The following is a 15,612-nucleotide window of genomic DNA, read 5'->3' as shown; positions in this document are numbered from 1 at the left end:
ATCCTTGTGTAAGGGATTCAGATTCAAACCTAAAAAATTTTTTGGCTTCAGAATCGGCATAATGCCAATATAAACCCAATTAGAAAAATAATTACAGACATTGAAATTTTACTGCATTCTCACATTTTCAACCATATGGGCAGTCTATTAAAAATGAAATATAAATTAAATTAATGAATAAATTCATTTGAATTTAAACTTATTCATGAAAGATGAACAGACAAGACAAAACACACTATCTAAATCCTCTGTTGAATATTCTTTTCTTTTCTTTTAGCTCCCATATGGATCTTTCCCCCAAAAAGAATTCCATAGTAGTAATTTTTCTTCTTTTTATTTTATGGCACCAAATGAGGGTCCTGTATACATTGGGATTATCCGATTGCTTCAACATTTTGGATGGAAATGGGTTGGACTCTTTGCTGTTGAAAATGAGAGTGGAGAACACTTTTTGAAGAAGCTACAGGAGATGTTTTCCCAGCATGGAATCTGCCCAGCCTTCATACAAAGAATCCCCCTGCTGCTTCCATTGGATGACATCCATACATTCAGTGATGTAATTCAAAGTTTTTACATACATTTCACAGACATTAAAGCAAACATATTTATTCTCTATGGAGAGTCTTATACACTTCTCTGGCTTATATCTTCCACATTTATAAGTGATCCTGAAGATAAATTAAACATATCCCTTAGAAAGGTATGGATCACAACAAGTCAAGTGGACTTCATACTAACAGGAAATCTAAAGACTTGGAATCTCCAATTGTTTGATGGGACCATTTCTTTTCAGATACATTCAGGTGAAGTTCTAGCCTTCAGAGAATTTCTGAAGTCTATAAAACCTTTTTGGAGACAAAGAGATGGATTTCTAAAAGGGTTTTGGGAGCAAGCATTTGACTGTTCCTTGTCTAATTCAGAAAGACCAACAATGGACATGGAAAAATGTACTGGGAAGGAGAATCTGGATAGTCTTCCTGGACCTCTCTTTGAAATGCAAATGACAGGTCATAGTTATAGCATCTATAACGGTATTTATGCTGTGACTCATTCTTTGCAAGCTTTACTATCAAAAAAATCCAGTCAGAATAAAATATTGGTGAATAAAATCCCAGAATCTCAAGATCTATCACCTTTTAAGGTAAAGTTGTCCAAGAAATGTGAAACTAGAAAGTGACTTGGATTAAACTAGGATTAAATCAATCAATCAATGATAAATACATAAGGAAAGTACTGTTCTTCACTCATTAAATCCTACCACTGGGTTACATTCCACTTTCTAACCAAGAGGAAGATATGAAATAATATTGACAGTAGTATATTGCCTTTTTATATCCATGAAAATGGAAAGCAGTGCGCTCATTACTGTATGTTGTGATACTCTCCACGTTAATTCTTGATATTTGTCACATCAAGTTGCATACAGAAATTTGCAAAGAAAGGGAAATGTCTTATAGAATGTTTTATCCCACTATTCTTTAAACTTCCTCCCCCTCCTCCCCCCTCCTCCCCCCTCCTCCCCCCTCCTCCCCCTCCTCCTCCTCCTCCTTCCTCTGTAGCTGCACCCATTTCTTCAAAGCATTTCTTTCAACAACTCAGCAGGAGAAACAGTGTCCTTTAATGAGAACATGGAAATTGCAGAAGGATTTGACATCATCAACATGATCACCTTTTCAAACAAATCCATCCAGAGAGTGAACGTTGGAAGATTAGATCCCAATGCTCCAGAAGGAAATGAATTGATTGTTAGTGAAAATTTGATTGCATGGCACAAAGATTTTAACCAGGTATGGGTATTCTTGAATGGGTCAGATTGCTGCATACATTTTCCTAAAAAATGTATCATGTTCCTCCATTATAACCATTGAGAAAAACTTGGTGAATCTCTTTGCAGCTTTTTAAAAAATGTTATTTATTAGGTCCTCCACTTTCTTATTCTTTTTCAAGAATAAGCATTTCAAATGCCTCTAGGCAATTCTTGAATAGCACAAACGTTTTAATCAGGTATGGACTGCAAGCATGTAGAATGCTTATATTTTTACAACTTCCTTAAACAATGAAAGAAATAACTTATATTATCTCCAACCAGGGGTGAAATCCTACTGGTTCGGACTGGTTTGGGCAAACCACTAGGGATTATGGGAATCAGTTTATCGAACCAGTGGTAATTACCCCTCCCTTGCCCCACCCAGCTGGTCACCGCTCACCTCTTTTGGCTGCTTGATATTCCACAGAATTCAATGTTAAATGCAGCAGAGAGAATGCTAACTTTTCTCCCTCTATTCAGAACGGACTTGTCCCTTTAAGGTAGTCCCCAGGAGGGAGGGGGCCAGGAGGGAACCATAAAGGGAGCAGCAGCTCCATTGTGAATGGAGGGAGAAAAGTTAGCATTCTCTCTGCACCAAATTCAATGTTAAATGCAGCAGAGAGAATGCTAACTTTTCTCCCTCCATTCGCAACGGAGCTGCTGCAGCCTGTCCCTTTTAAGGTAGTCCCCAGGAGGGAGGGGGATGGGGGCAAAATGGAATGGAGCCATTTTTGTGAAAGGCAGGAAAATGGGGAAGGGGATTTTCCTGCCTGTCATCCATTCCTCAATCTAAGCACAGACTGAGGGAAGGATGGTAGGCAGGAATATTTCCTTCCCCATTTTCCTGCCATTCGCGACAAGGAGTGGCTGGGAGGGGAGGGGCCGATGAGGAGCCCCTTGATGTGAGTGATGTCAAGTTGGCCATGCCCACCCAGTCACATGACCTCCCCCCAACAAGCCACACCTACAGAACCGATAGGGGAAATTTTTAAATTTCACCTGTGTCTCCAATGGATCTCTGCTGGCCATGATTCCCTTTATAGGATGATTAATTGCCTCTATTTTCAAATGATTAACAACTCGGCAACTAATGGTGCAACATTGTTGCATGTTCATGTTATGAGCAGGTTCTTCCAGTTTCTCTGTGCAATCAATACTGTCATCCTGGATCTTGGAAGAGACAATCTGAAGAGAAAAGCTTTTGCTGCTATGATTGTATGCCGTGTCCACAGGGGAAGATTTCTACCAAGATAGGTCAGTTATGAAATCCTTCAAATTTTGGAGACAATGGCTGCAAACAAATTGTTTTGTCATAAATTACGATTTTTCTATTTCTTACTAAAGGTGATATTTTTCACCCTCTAAAGCAGGGGTGTCAACTCAAGGCCTGCAGGATGGATCTGGCCCACAGGCTGCTTAGATCTGGCCTATGGGACTGGCCTGGAAATATCAATGGACTAGCCTGTGGTGCCTCTGCTGGTCAAAACGTGCCATGGGGGAACCGTGTGCAGCCCCCATTCGGCCTGTTTTTGGCCTCCACGGCCTCTTGCAGCACTCTGCCAGCTGAAAACGGGCCCCGCGGAGGCCCCACGTGGCCCTCACATGGCCCATTTCCAGCCAGCAGATTGCTGCAGGAGGACTGGATTTGGCTGGATAACAATTATGTGGCTTCCAGTAAGTGCTGGACTTGGTTAGAAAACAAGCAACATCCTATGTAAATACAACCGTTTAATGCCGGATTTTACATTCTGTAGGTCCATTTAATTTACAATCAACAATCTATAATTGACAGTCATTTCTATTTACTATCCTGGAAATTTACCTCTGCTGTTAGATCTTGTATTATCATGCTATTTATGTTATTTCATTTTTATCATTAGTTTGAATAATAAAAATACAATAGTAGAAATAGCTTTTCTTCCAGGAAGAGCAATTTGCAATTAAACAATGGGGTATAAATTTAGAAAGAAAAGGTTTAGTGGAGTACGAAGAATAAGTAACAAATGTTTGCCAGTAATATCTGGTAGAAGAGATAGGAAAATACAGTAGCTATATTAAAGAAGAGAAGGGGAAAAAATGAATCTTGAGCCTGTGTCAAATACCCACCATGGCAATGCCCACCCTGGTCACGCCCACAGTGACCACGGCAACCCCTGGCCACACACACACACACAACCCTCTGAGTTCAAACACAACCCTGATGCAGCCCTCAATGAAATCGAGTTTAACCCTGCTTCAAAGCAAGGAACAAGGGCAATCCCTATAAACCTCAGTTATTATTTGAGAATACTAAGATACTTCACATTCATATATCCAATCTTTTCTGATATGACATTTTTGTCTCAGAATTCAAAATCCAAATGATTTATTTGGGTCCCTGAAGATGTCACCTGCAGGCCAAGGTATACATAGTGACCAAGATCAAATTTTGGCCCAGCCATCTTTTATATGGCGGTCAACCAAAACATTGTATAACACTGTAATAGAGAAAATTGAAAACTATCCGCTTAACTGTTGTAAAATTGGCTAGAAAAAAATGTAATCATCAATATTGGAGAGAGGGGAAGAGAGATAGATAGGGAGAGAGACTGCAACCCACCTTATTTTCTAAATTTCAGAAATTCTGATTGGAATTTCTGAATTTCTGACAAGGTCATGGCTAAGTAGGATTGGAAGGAATGTCAGTCTTCAAACAATAGTATAGAACATATTGAAAAGAAATAGAAAGTAAATGACTTTCTTTTTGATCTTTTTATCCAGATACAGAAGATTGTTTCAAATGCCCTGAGGATCAGTATCCAAGTCAAGAGCAAGATCGATGCCTTAACAAAACAATGAGTTTCCTTTCCCTTAAAGAACCTTTAGGGATCAGTCTGGCCTCAGCTGCTGTTTCCTTTTCCTTCATGACAATCAGTGTGCTCGGAATTTTCCTTAAGCGTAGAGATACCCCCATCGTCAAGGCCAACAACCGGGACCTCACTTACACTCTCCTTATCGCCCTTCTGCTCTGCTTTCTCTCTTCCTTGTTATTCCTTGGTCAGCCAGGGAAAGTAATCTGCCTTCTCCATCAACCAGCATTCAGCACCATCTTCTCAGTTGCTGTTTCTTGTGTGTTAGCTAAAACTATTACCGTGGTTGTAGCTTTCATGGCTACTAAGCCAGGTTCTTCAATGAGAAAATGGGTGGGGAAAAGATTGGCTCTTTCCATTACCCTTTCTTGTTCTTTTCTTCAAACAGGTCTTTGCATTCTGTGGCTGGCAACATCTCCTCCATTCCCTGAGTTAGACATGAATTCCCTTACAGAAACCATGATTTTGCAATGCAATGAAGGCTCCATCTTCATGTTCTATTGTGTCCTGGGCTACCTGGGCTTCTTGGCTATTGCCAGCTTCATTGTGGCTTTCCTTGCCCGTAATTTACCTGACAGCTTTAATGAAGCCAAGTTCATCACTTTCAGCATGTTGGTTTTCTGCAGTGTGTGGATCTCCTTTGTTCCAACTTATCTGAGTACCAATGGAAAAGCCATGGTGGCTGTGGAGATCTTCTCCATCTTGTCCTCCAGTGCTGGGTTATTGGGATGCATCTTCTTCCCAAAATGCTTCATCATTGTTCTTAAACCAGAACTAAACACTAAGAAAGGACTAATAAAATGAAGTTATTGTATAATGGGCATGTTATATTTTTCCCAACAATACTGAGTTTAAATGAGATGGCGATATACAGTTAAGAATTAATTAAATAATGTCAGAGTTTATTTATTCATTTATTTCTTATGGCATATATAGAATGAGCAATGTTTCTCAACCTTGACAGGTTTAAAATGTATGGACTTTGACTCCCAGAATTCCCCAGTCAAAATATAAAACACCAGAACAGTGAATTATTTTGAAAATGCACAATATGAATGATGAATAAAATTATGAGAAAAATTAAAATATATATCAGCAGTTATTAGAGTAGCTAAGCCTATGGCCAGATATCTAGATCATTTAGACATTGGATAGCAATATCCTCAAGGTGATACAGTTCATGCCGGTAACCAGGGAACCTCCAGTGGGGCATTTCCTCCCAATATGATGGAAAGTTTCCAGGATTTTTTCACAGTCACATTTAGTCCCCATTTGGTTTTTCAATACTGACAGCTGCCATGGTTGGTTTGGATCTGAATGAGTGCTGTCTATTTTTCCCTTGGAAGAACAAAACCAGAAGGGTATTGAACTGTATCAGATAATAAATCAAATGGAACTGGTTAGAAGTTGCCCATTCCTGGCAACTTACTGTCTCAATATCAAAGTCTATCAATTAATATTAATTAAAGATTAATTGCTGTCCAGGTTTCCATGATGGATTACAAGATATGACTCTGAATATTTGATCATGATAATCCTCATGTATGGGTAATAATCAGATTTGCCTCACATTTTTTTCCACTCTGTTTTTAAAACTGTCTTCTAAGGTGTGTGGATGGTGTGTTAGATAGTACTGGCCATTTGGAAAGCATCAATTTTATAACTCCTGCCATTAGCCTCATGGTATGGATAATGTGATGATCCGGGATGTGGCATAAAGGCAACACAGCCAGAATATAATTACAAGTCCCTTTATTAGCTCCAAACTCTGCCCCCAATGTCCCTTTCCTCTCCAGTCTGGAGAAAAACCCTTCTATAAACTTGTAAGCATACAAAACTTCCAACCATAAATCCAACAGGGCAAGATAAGGTAATTAAACTGGCAGGGCAAGCAAGATAAGGAATTTCAGAATTGAAGTAGCACGGTGGTAAATCAAATCAGTTGGGAGGATGCCAGGAACTCAGATAAACACAAGATGAACTCAGTGTTTGTTCCTGACCACCACCTGCTCCCATTTGCCTCTCCTTTTAAACTCCAGCTCCAGGTGTATCTTGTGAAGGGGATTGGGGCCCTTTCCTCCCTTGTAAGCCATGCAACCCCCATTGCTCTCTTCTCCGTTCTTCCCTGTGTACCCTAGGATGAGGAGGAGGTGGGCTTTGATCTTCATCGGAACCCCCTCTCCCTTGTTCTAACTCTCCCCTGTTCTGGATAGCCTGACTTCGCTCTTCCCCAGTTTCCTCCACAGCCAACGGAGCCACTCTCTTGCTCTCTATCAACTATTCCTCTTCCACCTCAGAGTCAGACTCCATCAGGGACGTGACAGATAAGCTGGGTGTCCACTGCTATTCTGTGAACACTATTTAGTCATACAGGGCTGCAATACTCAATCCTCAAATACAATCAATCAGAGTAGAGCTGGAAGGGACCTTGCAAGTCTTCTAGTTTGTCCCACTGCTCAAGCAGAAGAACCTATACTCTTTTGGATAGGTGGGGATGTCCAGTCTTTTCTTAGAAACTTCCAGTGATGAAGCACCTACAACTTCTGAAAGGCAAGCTGTTCCAATTTTCCTCATTGTTAGGAAGTTTCTCCTTAATTCCAGGTTGCTTCTCTCCTTGATTAGTTCCATCCATTGTTTCATGTCTTGCCTTCTGGTGCTTTGGAAAAATAAGTTTGGAAAAATAAATAAGACAACCCCCCCACACACACACTTCTATGTGGCAGCTTAATAAGCTAAAGAAAATACTGAAGTGTTGGATAATATTTTTCTCTTAAAATCAACTGTGAATAATAAAGGGTTCCGACCGATGCCCTAATGAAATCAGGAGCCTCAAGCAAAGTTTCAAGAAAAACCCAGTTGTTTATTAGGAGCGTCATGTTGGCACGAACCAAGTGAAGCCAACTCTGACTTCACCCAATCTGCTCCTTGCTTCTGACCATGTTTCCCCCTCCCCCAATTTTTGTCATCAGTCAAATTCCCCAATGAAGCATTTTCACAGGTCGTAGAAGTCACTCCCTCCGGTCATTACTGGTTTCTGTGGAGATGGCCTTGACTTTGGCCGGCTAAGATGTGTTTTGTTTTGACTGAGGTGCAAATTCCTCGATGCAGCTGCCAGGCTCAATCCTTCTATGGCAACTTGGAACAGGTCAGGAAAGCTTTGCAAGTTGAGAGAATCAATACTCAAGAAATATACTGCAGACTATCATTTGGTAGGGAAACAATAAAATAAAACAATACTACTTATAAGAGAAAAATTCAAACCACCATGGTTAACTTCCACCAGTCTGCAGTACAGAATTGGAGAAGAGAAGTAGATCAGACACTTCTTTTTAAAGGGCAACATTCCATGAGAAGATTTTCATAAGTCTGGAGACAAGTAAAGAAATTCTTCAAAGTGGAATTCCAAATTCGATACTTTAAGAGCAATCAGAAGAACCCAAATGTATCAATATTTATTAGTTTTAATTGCCCATTTCAAAGGAACATTGAAAAGAATAGTTTATATTCATAAATAAATGGCATTTCCAGTTTTCTTGGATTTTTTTTTTGCCATATTATTTAACATGTATGTGTGTGTGTGTGTGTGTGTGTGTATATATATATATATATATATATATATGTATATATATATATATATATATATATATATATATATATATATATATATATATATATATATATATATATGTATACAATTTTCTTACTTCTTCGTATACGTATATATATATATATACGTTTTATATATATGTTTTCTGAGGTTTTCGCCGGTGTTTGTATGTAGGTCTTTGGTTATTCGGGTTTTCTCCCACGTAAAATTGGAAGTGTCTTGGCAACGTTTCAACAAAGTCTCATTCGTCATCTTCAGGCTGGTGTTCTCGGCTTTATGCTTCTAGGAGCAATGTGTGTGATCGCAGCTGTTTCTTCCTTTTAACTGCCAGTGGGGGTGTGAACTTATTGTGTGGGAGCTTGGCTGTGTTCTGATTGGGTGGAGGTGTGTTCTGATTGGTTGGGGGTTTGGCTGTGCTCTGATTGGATGGGGGGTTGGCTGTGCTCTGATTGGATGGTGGTGTGTTCTGTTTAGGTCGGGGCTTGGTTGTGCTCGGGTTAGTCTGAGTAGCAGGGGGATTAGAGCTGGTGAGCTGCATTGCTGTTGTTTGGCTTCGTGTTTGTGGTCGTGCCACATCTTCATGGTGGGTGTCAGTTTGCTTCATGTATGGATTGGAGGGGTTTAAAGTGACTAATGATGCAGCTGTGGTCTGGCTTCTGGTTTGTGGTCATGCCTCATCGGTGTGGGTTTGCTTTTTGCGTGGATGTGTGGTGGTGATATCCTGTGTGGTTTTCGTGAGTGTAGGTCTCATGAGTGTGGTGTCATTCTTTTTGTTAGGGACTCGTTTGTCAATAAGGGTGGGTTTCCAAATGGCTGGTAGGCGGGAGGTATCATCTCGTTTATTCATGCTGTGTGGATGTTTTTCTATCTCGATGGCTTCTCTGATTATTCTGTTGTTAAAGTGTTCAGTTTTGGCAATGGTTCTGGTCTTTTTAAAGTCAAAATTATGTCCTGTGGCTTTGGGGTGTTGGACCAGGGAAGAAGTTGGTTCTTCTTTTCTGACTGAGTTCTTGTGTTCTTCAATGCGTGCACTTATTCCTCTGTTGGTTTGTTCGATGTATGTGGTGGGGCAGGCGGTGCATGGGATTTCATATACTCCTTGATTTTCTAACTCAATTTTATCTTTGGGGTTTCTTAGGATGGTGGATATTTTTCGGTTTCTGCAGAATGCTGTCTTGATGTTGTGTTTGTGGAGTATCTTGCTGATTCTGTCTGTGGTGCCTTTTATGTATGGGAGGAGGGCTTTGCCGTTTTCTTGTTCTCTGTCTTGGATTTTAGCGGGAGTTTCTTTTTGGATTAGGTTGGTAATCTTATTTCTTTGGAATCCGTTGGATGTTAGTACGTTAGTGAGAGTGTGTAGTTTGGTTTTTAGGTGTTGTTCGTCAGCTAAGCGTTTTGTTCTGGAGATGAGTGTCTTGGCTACGGAGTTGATCTGTGCTGTGTGGTGGTGTGAGAGTGTGTGCAGATAGCAGTTTGTGTGTGTTTTCTTCTGGTAGATGGTGTGTCCTAGGGAGCCATTGGATTTCTTGTAGACTAAGACATCCAGAAAGGGAAGTTGGTTGTTAGCTTCTGTTTCCATGGTGAACTGTATTTTGGGATGTAGGCTGTTGTGGTATGTGAGGAAGTTGTCCAGTTTTTCTTTCCCATGTGGCCAGATTATGAAGGTGTCGTCTACGTATCTGAGCCAGAGTTTGGGTTTGTGATCAGATTTTTTGAGAGCTTGGGTTTCAAAGTGTTCCATGTAGAGGTTAGCAATGACAGGTGAGAGGGGTGATCCCATAGGTGCTCCTTCTATTTGTTTGTATTTGTGTCTGTTATAGATGAAGTATGTATTGGATAGGCAGTGGTTGGTCAGATCTAGGATGTGCTTGGGGGGATTATATTTGTTTTGGATATCTGTCAAGGCTTCTTTGATTGGCACTTGGGTGAAGAGGGATATGACATCGAAGCTCATGAGTAGGTCGCTGGGCTGTAGGTTTTGTTTCTTTATGATCTCTATGAACTGGAATGAGTTTTTTACATGTGAGTTGATAGATTCTGCATACGGCTGTAGTTGTTTGGTGAGAAATTTGGGTAGAGGTGAGCCTATGGAGCTGACTATGGGTCTAAGTGGGGTTCCTTCTTTGTGTATCTTGGGGAGACCATAGAGCTTAGGGCATCTGGATGATTTCTCTCTGGGAATGATTCTTTGCTGGATCTCTTCGCTGATGGGGGAGGCTTTTATTTTGGATCTAGTGGTTTTTTCCAGGTAGGTGGTGGGATCTGTGTTTAGGGGTTTGTATGTGGAGTCTTGGAGTAGGTTGGTTAATTTGGTTTGGTAGTCAGATGTGTTCATAAACACCGTGGCGTTTTCCTTGTCTGCTGGTAGGATTATTATGCTAGTGTCTTTTTTCAGGTTAAGTAGTGCTGTCTGTTCCTCTTTGGGTAAGTTGCTTTTGGGTGGCTTGCTGGTGCAGAGGATGTTGGTGATTTTGAATCTGATTCTGTTAGCGTTGTCAAGGTTGATTTTGGTCAGACTGGTTTCAACTCCGCATATATTGGTTTCAGTGGGGATGTGTTTGGGAGCGACTGCAAAGTTGAATCCTTTGGAAAGGACATTGGTTTCGGCTTTGGTGAGGATCCTATCTGAGATGTTATGCACTGTTTGTTTCATGTGTGGCTGTGACGGGGGAGGGGTTTGTTTCTGGCACTCTTGTAGTCTTCGGAGTTTGTTAGTGTGTGTGTCTGTCTTGAGGGTGGTCTGTGTTTCGGCTCTCCAGACATGACCAAAAACCAGAAGCCAGACCACAGCTGCATCATTAGCCACTTTAAACCCCTCCAATCCATACATGAAACAAACTGACACCCACCATGAAGATGTGGCACGACCACGACCATGAAGCCAAACAACAGCAACGCAGCTCACCAGCTCTAATCCCCCTGCTACTCAGACTAACCAACTCACCAGCTCTAATCCCCCTGCTACTCAGACTTGGTTGGGCTCACAACCAAGCCCCCACCTAAACAGAACACACCACCAGCCAATCAGAGCACAGCCAACCCCCCCATCCAATCATAGCACAGCCAAACCCCAACCATTCAGAACACACCTCCACCCAATCAGAACACAGCCAAGCTCCCACCCAATCAGTTCGCACCCCAACTGGCAGTTAAAAGGAAGAAACAGCTGCGATCACACACATTGCTCCTAGAAGCACGAAGCCAAGAACACCAGCCTGAAGATGACGAATGAGACCTCATCGAAACGTCACCAAGACACCTCCAATTTACCCGGGAGAAAACCCTAATATATATATATATATAATAACTTTTATTTGCAGTCACAGACCAAAATACAAATATAGTTGCAAAAGAACGTAAGGAAAGTAACATCATAAACAGTTGGCTATCAGAAGCTTTGGCTGAGAAGAATTACAGCATTTTCTTCTAATAGTTATAGCTCTTAAAAAAAATTTAGAAACCTGAAAAGTAATGTGTGAGGAGCATATATATAAAGTTTTAGATGCACATCATAAATAATAAAAAATAATTCCGTGCTCATGATGAGACAACTTAGTTGCAAATGCACACAAATTATTTTAATGTTGCCTTTCCATCATAAAGGAGACTTGCGATGATAGATGGAAATAAAATGTCTTAAAAAGTCAATTCCTAAAGTAGAAATTTAATTTAAATTATTTTCTCAACAGAGGAGTAACCAAATTCTATCAGCATGTTCATAGGAAATCAGTGGGAACCTCAGATTCTTGAGTAACGTCACTCATGGGTTCCATATCTATGACAGCTACTCTGATGGAATGATGAGTTATGGACCACTTTTCAGTTCCAATAGATTCCTCCCCAACTATAAATGGGGCACCAAGAAAACCTTTAAATATGAATGTTTTACCTAGGTTGTTATTTTTGTTTCAAATGATACCAATACTTAAGAAAGATGATAATTTGAGGGAATGGCAGAAGGGTATTAATAATTTTGTTTGGGCAGGGAAAAGACCAAGAATAAAGTTAAAAATAATGCAAGATATACGTGAAAGAGGAGGTCTTAAAATGCCTAATCTAAGATTATACTATGAAGCAGCTATAATTAGTGACTGGATGAATTCAACAGAAGAAAGAATATTGAATATTGAAGGATATGATTTGTTATATGGCTGGCATGCTTATTTATTATATGACAAAAAGGTGGATAAGACCTTTAAAGGCCATATACTAAGGAATGCCTTGTTACGATTTTGGAAGAAGTATCAATATAAGTTAAATTATAAGATACCTATATGGGCAATACCCAGACATACGATAGAGAATATAAGTGTAGAACAAAAGCAAGAGGTGATTACCTATAAAGAGCTTCTTAAAACGGAAGGAGGTATATTGCAGTTAAAATCTATAAAGGCATTAAAAGAAGAAAATATAATTCAAACTTGGTTTCAGTATGGACAGTTGCAAGCTAGATGGAAAGAAGACCAGAAAGAATTGGTATCATGCAGAAAGAGGAAAATTTGGTAAAACAAATTAGAGATCAAGGTCAAATGCATATAAAAAGATTATATAATATATTGATAGAAATAGATTCAGAAACGCAATTAGTTAAGGATTGCATGATAAAATGGGCACAAAACATTCAGGAACCAATAATGATGGAAACTTGGGAAAAAATATGGGTTAGAAATGTAAAATTTATGCAAGCACAAAATTTAAGAGAAATTTTTTATAAAATGTTTTATAGATGGCATTTAGATCCTAAAAAGTTGGCTTGTATGTATCCGAATTTGCAATCTAAGTGTTGGAGATGTGATTGTGATGATGCTACTTATTATCACATATGGTGGACTTGTAAAAAAGTTAAATCATTTTGGATTAAAATATGGTGGATTATCCAAAATATTCTTAAAAAGAAGATAACGTTTACTCCACAATTGTTTTTGTTGGGTATAATCACAGATCGTACGGTTATAGAGACTAAATTGATTTTAAATTTAATAACTGCAGCTAGACTTTTGGTGGCGCAATACTGGAAGAAGGAAGAATTGCCTACTATTGAAGAATGGACATTAAAAGTGGCGAATTTGGCAGAAATGGCGAAAATTTCAGCATATTTGAAAGATCATTGGCAAGAAAGATATAAATCGGAATGGAAAAGATGGATTGATTATATTCAAAACAAATATCGGACTAAAAAGTATCAAATAGCTTATGAATGAATAGAAAAGTTAAGAGTATGTATATTTAGTTAAGTAAAAGACGAGTTAAAGTGTCAAGAGGGGGATAGGAATCTGTAGTTAGTTAGCTTATCTTAGCATATGATTGTTAATTGTTTTACCCTTTATTTTGTTCTGGGAAGTCTGGCGGGGGGGGTAGGGGGGAAGGGAGGGAGGGGGGAAGGGGAAATATTGAAAAAAAAATTCTTTTTTGTAAAACTTTTCAATAAAAAAAAAAGAAAACCTTTCTGGACATCATTGGAGCACTTAAAACCGATGCATTCTACCACATTGCTGAGATTCTGAGTCTTTATCAGATTCCACAAGTAGGAAGCAAAGTTAACATTTCTAACCAATTGAAAAGGTGTGTATTGGGAAAAAGGAAGATGACCATGGAAAAATAACACCTATTTTTAGTGGAGGAGAAAATTCTGATTTGAGTGCCTCCTGGAGCCATGCTCTGTTTTGGAAATATCTCTTGTTTCAATGGGCCCAACATCACAAGGTGATGACACAGGAACAACATTGCCAAAAAGGCATTAAGAGTTGTTAACCTAACCTTGCGCAGATTTTTCTCTAGTAATATTGTACTAGAGGATACAAAACATTTGCTAGACCAATTCTTGAATACAGCTCATTTGTCTGGAACCCGCATTGCATATTGGACATAAAAACAATCGAGGGAGTGCAGAGATATTTTATGAGAAGAGTCCTCCATTCCTCTAACAGCAATAGAATACATTATGTCACCAGACTCCAAATTTTGGGCTTAGACAATTTAGAACTATGCCGACTTCAGTCTGACCTAACCATAGTACATAAAATTATCTGCCACAATGTCCTTCCTGTCAATGACTATTTCAGCTTCAACCACAACAATACATGAGCAAATAATAGATACAAACTCAAGGTAAATTGCTCCAAACTCAATTTCAGAAAATATGACTTCAGTAACAGAGTGGTCAATGCCTGGAATGCACTACCTGACTCTGTAGTTTCTTCCCCAAACTCCCCAAACTTTAACCTTAAACTGTCTACTGTTGACCTCACCCCTTTCCTAAGAGGTCTGTAAGGGGCGTGCACAAATGCACCAGCGTGCCTACCGTCCCTGTCCTAATATGCCTTTTTACTTACCCTTTTCATGTATTCAAATTATGTTTATACTTTTACCTGTTATCTTGACAAATAAACCTATGAATTATGAATATATTCTCTAGGTTGGATCAAAGTTTTCCCTATTGAGATTATAGATTTTAGGATGGAAAGACATGCTTATTTGAATAACACCAGTGGTGAAATCCAATTTTTTTTTACCACTGGTTCTGTGGGCGTGGCTTGGTGGGCGTGGTGTGGTGGGCATACAGGGGAAAGATACTGCAAAATCTCCATTCCCACCCACTCCAGGTGAATGATACTGCAAAATCTCCATTCCTACCCCACTCTGGGGCCAGCCAGAGGTGGCATTTGCCAGTTCTCCGTACTGCTCAAAATCTCTGGTACCGGTTCTCCAGAACCTCTCAGAACCTACTGGATTTCACCCCTCAATACCACTCTCTGTAAGACTTGTATAATATTGTGACACAAGTGGAAAGGAAAACACCCTAAACTCACATTCGGTTCTTAGTGAAATTTTACATCTATGTGATGATTTTTCATTGTAATCTTCTTCATGTTTTTCATGACATCCCATCTACAATAAGTACGATCTCTATAAGGCCCTGTATTTTTCAAAATCGCTGGTTTTTTTTGTTTGTTTGTTTTGTTTTGTTTTGTTTTTTTACACTGAAACACCCAGTTAACGTTGTAGTCTCTATTTGATTCTATAAGTGGCTGGGAAATACTGCAATGGTTAATGAAAATTGAAGCATTAATCTTTTCTAAGCAAAAATTCTTCAGTTCCATGCTAAGCTAAATAATAGCTATTGCACATCTTGTTTATTATGAAGTAAATAATTAACTTTTCCTTGAAGAGTCCAAATTACTATAATGGGTTTATCTGCTTAAAGCTCCAGAGATTTTCAGGAAAGCAGTGAAACTAGAATGCATGGTTGAAAGATGCTGTAAATTAACTCCGGTTCCATGAAGAGCTTGAGGTGGTGGGAAGAGTCAAACAGGGCTATTGAGTTTGTTTCCTCCAGCATCAGTTCTTTC

The 15,612-nt window shown here is 39.4% G+C and overlaps 1 protein-coding gene across 1 annotated transcript; it reads left to right on the top strand.

The window, feature by feature from the left end:
- The first annotated feature begins 325 nt into the window (after positions 1 to 325).
- Positions 326 to 5,832, top strand: LOC148113710 (vomeronasal type-2 receptor 26-like). Its single transcript, XM_087891738.1, has 4 exons — positions 326 to 1,141; positions 1,560 to 1,787; positions 2,935 to 3,061; positions 4,568 to 5,832. Exons 1-4 carry the CDS (start codon positions 341 to 343, stop codon positions 5,458 to 5,460), a joined length of 2,049 nt encoding a protein of 682 aa, XP_087747864.1. The 5' UTR covers positions 326 to 340; the 3' UTR covers positions 5,461 to 5,832.
- Positions 5,833 to 15,612: the final 9,780 nt, after the last annotated feature.

Source organism: Pantherophis guttatus, chromosome 4, assembly GCF_059756535.1.
Source record: "Pantherophis guttatus breed Tessera chromosome 4, ASM5975653v1, whole genome shotgun sequence".
NCBI classification, from domain to species: Eukaryota; Metazoa; Chordata; class Lepidosauria; order Squamata; family Colubridae; genus Pantherophis; species Pantherophis guttatus.
The sequence above is the reverse complement of the archived record's forward strand: the minus strand, read 5'-3'. Positions and strand labels throughout refer to the sequence as shown.

Excerpts from the sequence above, each read along its gene's own strand:
- LOC148113710 (XM_087891738.1), top strand. The coding sequence starts at position 341 with ATGGCACCAAATGAGGGTCCTGTATACATTGGGATTATCCGATTGCTT. Across the intron at positions 1,788-2,934 it reads GGCACAAAGATTTTAACCAG|GTTCTTCCAGTTTCTCTGTG; the intron begins GTATGGGTATTC and ends TGTTATGAGCAG. Across the intron at positions 3,062-4,567 it reads GAAGATTTCTACCAAGATAG|ATACAGAAGATTGTTTCAAA; the intron begins GTCAGTTATGAA and ends CTTTTTATCCAG.